This window comes from Solea solea, unplaced genomic scaffold (assembly GCF_958295425.1).
Source record: "Solea solea unplaced genomic scaffold, fSolSol10.1 scaffold_83, whole genome shotgun sequence".
Classification (NCBI taxonomy): Eukaryota; Metazoa; Chordata; class Actinopteri; order Pleuronectiformes; family Soleidae; genus Solea; species Solea solea.
Window position 1 is genome coordinate 1 of NW_026704108.1, and position 7,500 is coordinate 7,500.

The 7,500-nt window shown below is 46.2% G+C and overlaps 1 protein-coding gene across 1 annotated transcript in view; it reads right to left on the reverse strand.

Annotated features, from left to right (window-relative positions):
* Window positions 1–6: 6 nt before the first annotated feature.
* The window catches only part of LOC131452457 (sodium- and chloride-dependent creatine transporter 1-like), a gene marked incomplete at its 3' end in the record, with an annotated part of 9,148 nt that continues 1,654 nt past the window's right edge, over window positions 7–7,500 (reverse strand). Inside the window, exons 1-11 of the mRNA XM_058622387.1 lie at window positions 7,187–7,500; window positions 4,115–4,246; window positions 2,981–3,248; window positions 2,597–2,729; window positions 1,918–2,052; window positions 1,711–1,814; window positions 1,496–1,620; window positions 725–837; window positions 383–520; window positions 120–222; window positions 7–36 (exon numbers count right to left, since the gene is read on the reverse strand). The exon at window positions 7,187–7,500 is cut by the window's right edge and continues 1,654 nt beyond it. Of these exons, the coding sequence (XP_058478370.1) occupies window positions 7–36; window positions 120–222; window positions 383–520; window positions 725–837; window positions 1,496–1,620; window positions 1,711–1,814; window positions 1,918–2,052; window positions 2,597–2,729; window positions 2,981–3,248; window positions 4,115–4,246; window positions 7,187–7,499 (1,594 nt within the window). The remainder of the gene's footprint in view (window positions 37–119; window positions 223–382; window positions 521–724; window positions 838–1,495; window positions 1,621–1,710; window positions 1,815–1,917; window positions 2,053–2,596; window positions 2,730–2,980; window positions 3,249–4,114; window positions 4,247–7,186) is intronic.

Here is a 7,500-nt window from a genome sequence, read left to right on the forward strand (position 1 = left end):
TCATACGAGCGATGTCGTCCATGAAGCGGTCAGCACCTGCACACGGTCAGACCACAGGAAGTGACATCATCAGGTCAAACAGTGACACGTTCAACTACGTTCAACTATATGAGACATACCATAGACCCAGGCCACAACGACACACTCCCAGAAGGCCTGCCACAGCAGAGTCATTCCACTGGCAGAGTAATAATCAAACAACTGGAAGACGTACATTCCTCCCTGCACACACACACACACATACACACACACACACACAAAGACACAGACACACAAACATCATCATCATTTAATGAACAAAACACTATGAAAATATTGGTCAATGAGTGAAAATGAAATCCTATGACATCATCATCATCATCAATGTGTATGTGGTCATCACCTGTGTCACCATGGAGATGTCGATGATGAAGCAGAGCAAGCAGCAGATCGCCACGGCAATCTCTCTCTTATAACGATACTGATAATGTCCCGGAAACAGATCCAGGATTCCTGCGACGAATCCTTCCACTCCCACAAACTGACAGACAGACAGACAGACAGACAGACAGACAGAGTGTGTATTGATTTAAAACAGAGTAATTTAAATGAATATAAATGTTGATGATGACGTCATTAATGCTGGACGTTGTCACAGATGAACACATGAATCCCCTGAAAGACCCGCTGTGACGTCATGAGGACAGTGTGTGGTGAAAGTGAAGGATTGTGGGAGGTTGATCACCTGACTGCCGAGGCCGAGCAGCAGCAGCATGATGAAGAAGAGCGCCGCCCACAGTGGCGACACAGGCAACAGCGTGACAGCCTTTGGATATGCGATGAAGGCCAGACCTGGACCTGGACCACAACACAGACATGACTGAACACCACTGATCAATGATTATTGATTATCGAGTTTGATCAAGTCATCCAGAAAAGGATTGATCAATGATGTAAATGTGGAGTTTTTATGCCCCGCCCAACTTTGAAAGTGACCCTGACGTTTGTAAACCACTCACTCTCCCACACCAAACCCCATAGAGAAAATCAGTGATTTTAGCTGGCAGGGACACAGGAGCTGCTGGTCACTGCTGCCTCGTGTGGTCACTTTGTGTCACTGAGTTAAACCTGAACGAAGGATATTTAAAGCCGAACTGTAAAAATAAGACATTTGAACTTAGTGACTGAGGCAGCAGTGGATCAACAACTCCTGTGTGCTGCGATGTGAAAATCACTGGCTTTCTCTATGGGGTTTGGTGTGGGAGAGTGAGTGGTTTACAAACTTCAGTTTCCTGTTGGAAAAGTCTTTGTAACAGTGAGATAGAGACTTGAACATGTTCTGTCTCACACTCTCACACACACACACACACACACACACACAGAGTGCAGTCTCCAGTCAACTGTATGTGTGTGTGTATTAATATCAATGAAGCACATGACGCAGTTATATTTAGTGCTTCCTCAGAAGGAAACACTGCAGATCTGATTCTCTGTGTGTGTGTGTGCGTGTGTGTACCTGACACAGCCACCTGTGAGATTTCCACTCCCTGCTCTGCAGCCATGAAGCCCAGAATAGAGAAGACGACAAAACCGGCAAAGAAACTGGTTCCACTGTTGATGAAGGCGAGGATGAAGGCGTCTCTGCACAAACAAGACAAGCATGTCAGTCTGTGTGTGTGTATGAATGTGCGTGTGCATGTGTGTGTGCGTCTGTGTGTGTGTGTGTTGTACTTGTGGCAGTCGTTGTTGAAGCGGTTGTAGCTCCCCAGCGCCGTCAGAGCACCAAGGCCGATGGCGTACGAGAAGAAGACCTGTGTCCCGGCGTCGACCCACACCTGTGCAGAGGTCAGAGGTCGAATGAGTGTGTGGTTTTCTTCACCTTCTCCATATGAACACACACACACAAACACACACACACACACACACACACACACTGACCTGAGCCTGGGACAGTTTGGACCAGTCAGGACTGATATAGTACATGATTCCATCATAAGCACCAGGAAGAGTGACACCTCTGACCAGCAGGATGAAGAGGACCAGGTACGGGAAGGTGGCTGTGATGTAGACCACCTGAGAGAGACACACACACACACACACACACACACACACACACACACACACACACACACACACACACACACACACACACACACACACGGACCAGAGAGAGCAGGAGACGTGAAGTTAACTGTTGAATCTACATGAAGGGTGAAAGGTAACATGGTTTCGACATTCCCACGCTGTATACACACAAAGATGCCCTCAGTCAGATCTGATGACCCCGTGACCACCGTGACCCCCGTGACCCCCTGTGCCCGCCTCCCTCTGCTGTTTGCCTTCATAAGAACCTGCGGCTCATTGTTATTGAACTGATTCAGTTTCAGTTTATTTTTCACCAAGAGTCAGATTTACTTTCACTGAACACACACACACACACACACACACACACAGAGGAATGTGCTGTTTTAGCACCATGGAGAGCTACAGGTCCCAGGTGGAGTTGAGTTACAGTGAAATCACAGAGGAGGACATTATCACACACACACACACACACACACACACACACACACACACACACTCACACACACACACACACACGCACACGCACACGTACCTTCCCGGTGGATTTGACTCCCTTCCACACACAGAAATAAACAATGACCCACACGGCCATTAAACACAGCAGGATCTCCCAGTTCAGACGTCCAGGTTCATCCAGACCAGACGAGATGTCCAGCACCTTGTTCCTGGACAGACAGAGGACAGGTGAGGGAGAGACAGAGGACAGGTGAGCAGCAGTGTGTGTTGTAATGATGTCTTCTGTCTTCTTCTCGTCTCTGATCACTAACATGCTGCAGTTCAAATGTTGACAGAAGACTCAGTGAGGACAACATCATTAAATATTCATTTCTTCTTTTAATTCAACAACACAATCAACGTCATCAATGCCCCGCCCACTCCCACTTGCCCCGCCCCCCTGACAGAAGACAGAACTTACTCCCAGAACTCGACGATGGGTGAGCTTGCGTTTGCCAGCTGGGCACAGGTCATGTTGCCGGTGATGGTGATGTTGGCGAGGCTGCGGTTTTTACAGTCCTGGTGCTGGAAGGTCTCCACGCAGCTGGGTGTGTTCCATTCGTTATCACAGGTGGACCAGGGCAGGGTGGAGCTAAACGACTTGACCAGGTAGTAGAGGCCCCAGGCCAACACCATGATGTAGTAGGTGTTACAGAAAAACACGATGACCATGGAGGCGTAACCCAGACCTGAGGGGCGGGGACAGCGTGTCACATGACTCCCTTTATTCTGCACATACATGTTTCTATATGATTACAACATTTTGTCATCATTTTAGGTTTATCATGACTTTATTATCATGTTATTCACGTGTGTTTTTGTCACTTTAATAACGTGTTTTTGTAACTTTATTAACGTGTTTTTGTCATTTTATGAATGTGTTTTTGTCACTTTATTAACGTGTTTTTGTAACTTTATTAACGTGTTTTTGTCATTTTATGAATGTGTTTTTGTCACTTTATTAATGTGTTCTTGTCACTTTATTAACGTGTTTTTGTAACTTTATTAACGTGTTTTTGTCACTTTATTAATGTATTCTTGTCACTTTATGAACGTGTTTTTGTCACTTTATTAATGTATTCTTGTCACTTTATTAACGTGTTTTTGTCACTTTATTAACGTGCGTTTCAAATAAGAGATTAGAGAAACTGAAGCTCCACATCATTAATTGTAACTCTTGTATATATAAGTTTGTTCTCACTCAAACACCCTTGTGACACATCGATGTCAAACAGTTCCACTTCCTGTTTGTATGTGTGTTTGTGCACAGGAGGACGTGTGAGACGCTGAGTGTCCCACAGTGACCTAATGTGTAAATATATATTATTTATTTATATCATGTTTCTAGTTTGCTTTACATTTAAGTTTCGCCATTCATCCATTCACACACATTCACTCCCACATCAATGTGCTGCACACATATTCCACACCCACTCACACACAGTGGTGAGGAAGTGTCTTGCCCAACAACACACTGGCATGTAGACTGGCAGAGTCCTGTTTTTAATTAAATGTTACCATGGTCACCATGTGATGAATTTGTGGTGTACTGCACCTTTAAAGAGCGGCGCGATGTTCCACGCGTTGATGCCGCCCGCCTTCATGAACTGACCCAGAGCGATTTCCATGAAGAAGATCGGGATTCCTCCAACGAAGACGATGAGCAGATACGGGATCAGGAAGACACCTGACAGACACACACACACACACACATTTCAGCTGCATCATTACAACGTGTTGTGAAAACACAGGAGCTGCTGGTCCGCTGCTGCCTTGTCTGGTCACTTTGTGTCACAGAGGATTTTTAATGCCCAATTAACAAAATAAGACATTTGAACTTAGTGATGGAGGCAGCAGTGGATCAACAACTCCTGAAAATCACTGATTTTCTCTGTGGACGTTGGTGTGGGAGAGTGAGTGGTTTACAAACTTCAGTTTCCTGTTGTAACAGTTTGTCTCACAGTGAGATAAAGACGTGAACATGTGACTTAGATATCGTCAACTTAAACTGACATAGATTTTATTACTTCTTGGCTAATATCTGTTTTTCTTTGAGTCTCTGTGTGTCAGGCTAGTTCTCAGCAGCAGAGGGCGCTCACAGCACAATGTGTGCTGATGTGTGTCTCAGAAGTGTCCCTTTAATGGATGTCATCTCTGCTTGAATAAGAGTGTGTGTACCAGCAGCAGCTGTTGTGTAACAGTTGGCACAGAGAAGATCAGCTGTTCTCTGTCCATTCATCTGTGTGTGTATGTGTGTCTCTCTGATGGAGAGACACACACACACACACACACACACACACACACACACACCAACATGTTGTGACTGTTAGCGAGCTAAGCTGCTGCAGCGCCTCAGTTAGCGAGCTAAACTGCCTAATCCAGGGTAAATCCGTGGGCTAAGTAGCGGCAGGCTGCTAACAAAGCTAATGACAGAGCAGCAGCGCCACCATCAGGTCAGACTTTCATTTCTGCTCTTTTGGTTTGTTTAATACTTCAGTTTTAACAAGTGAAGAAAATTCTTCAAAGAGTCCCGGAATTTTTACACAAACTCTGACTAATCCAGGATCACAGGATTCCAGGACTCCAGGATCCCGGGATTCCATTAAAACACCTGGATCATCTGACAGGAAGAGGAGGTGGAGGAAGAGAAGGAAGGAAGAGGAAGAGCAGTGGCTGTGAACAGGATTAGCAGATTACTCTCCTGTTAATCTGTTACAGATTGACGATGATGTCACAGTTGGCAGCCAATCGTCTCACACACACACACACACCCTGACCTTTGGCCCCTGACAATGTTAATAGGTGGTTACCATGGAAACTAACAAGCGGTGTGTGTGTGTGTGCATGCATGTGTGTCACTGGTTTGCTGATGTGTTCAGGATCCAGTGACCTCAGATGTGTCCCTGAACACATCACATGTTCGAGTGCTTGAGTGAAGATGAAGATGAAGATGAAAATGATGAAGATGAATATTGAAGATGAAGATGATGACGTCAGAGAGTCTGATTGGCTGAGACGACTCAGAGTCAGGGGTCAGTTTCATAGAAGGTCAGGGAAGGTGAGACCATGATGTGGTCAGGTGGGCGTGGCTTGTGGAGCTGTGTAAAGAGGACATCTTAAGAGGAAACAGGATGTGATGTCATCGACGAGAAATGAATGTCCTGTTCTGAAGCTTTCACTTTCAGGATTTCATGACGCCATGGTGACATCTCAATGTAAAGATCATGTACAAAGTGACATCATGTTCTGTTCTTCAGAGTCGCCCCCTGGTGGACATTCACTGAGACAGAAGACTGTGGTTCGTCCACACTGAGACAGAAGACTGTGGTTCGTCCACACTGAGACAGAAGACTGTGGTTCGTCCACACTGAGACAGAAGACTGTGGTTCGTCCACACTGAGACAGAAGACTGTGGTTCGTCCACACTGAGACAGAAGAAAAAAATCCGAAGGCTAGCTTCACTTTCATCCAGAGAGATGGAAGTTATGCTGAGCCCCGCCCCCTCAGCAGTTACTAGAAACCAGCAGAATGCTCCTTTTAAAGAGCGTCTGTGTTTGATGAGTCAGATGACCTTTAAAAAAGAGGAAATCTTCTCTGTTCTCCTGTGATTTAACACCAATCTCCTCCTCCTCCTCCTCCTCGTGTGAATGTTCAGACCTCTCGTCTCCCCCCCCCCCGGGAATGAGACCTTTTCAGGTGAGGACAAACATCTTCTCTTTTCTTTCCCCTCTAAGCTGTTTGTCTCTGCTCATACATTTTATTTTGAAAGAACAAAGACGTGATGTCACATCCTGCTGATTTACAGTCGAACACACACACACACACACACACACACACATCACAGTCGACCACTGGTTCAAACATGTTCAGAGCTGACTGTGCTGTGAGCGCCCCCTGCTGCTTAGAACCAGCCTGACACACAGAGATAATAAAATCTATGGTCGTTCACATCTTTATCTCAGAGTTAGACAGGTAACTGTAAAACACTTACTCTCCCACACACACACACACACACACACACACGACAGATATACACATGCATGCACAGACAAACAGACACACACTCATAGACAGACACACACATGCACGGACATACACATGCACGGACATACACATGCACGGACACACACATGCACAGACAAACAGACACACACTCATGGACAGACACACACATGCACGGACATACACATGCACGGACACACACATGCACAGACAAACAGACACACACACACACACATGCACAGAGAGATTGACACACACTCATGCACAGACACACACGTGCACAGAAACACACGCACACACACACGCGCAGGCAGACAGACAGATACACACACATGCACAGACACACACACACACACACAGTCATGAAAGCTGATCACTTGAACCTGTTGCTGTCACTCTGATCAATAACTCATTACACACTGTAAAATTTATATAAGTCACGCCCTCACGCACAAGCCACGCCCACACCGCTCTATATGTATCTGATGGGAAACATGAAGTTAATATTTAAAGATACAGAATTCACAAATGTCCACTCTCATGTAGACCAATCAGAGACCAGCTCAATGAGGGGGCAGGGCTTCAGCTGTGTATGAGAGGGTGTGAGTGTGTGTGTGTGTGTTACCTCCTCCATTCTTGTAGCACAGGTACGGGAACCTCCAAACGTTTCCAAGTCCAACAGCAAAGCCAACACAGGACATGATGAAGTCCATCTGCCGGGTCCATGTCTCCCGCTCCTGGTATCCTGGCCCCGCCCCCGGGACCACACCTCCTTTCTTGTCTGGACCATCGCCGAAGTTCGTCACCACCACCGATGGGACGGAACCGTTAGCTGATGCTAAAGACACATACTCAATGCCGTTGGACTTGATAAACGGGTTCTTCTTGGTCTCCTCCAGGAGAACCAGAGAACTAGAAGAGGCGGGAATATTCTCCATC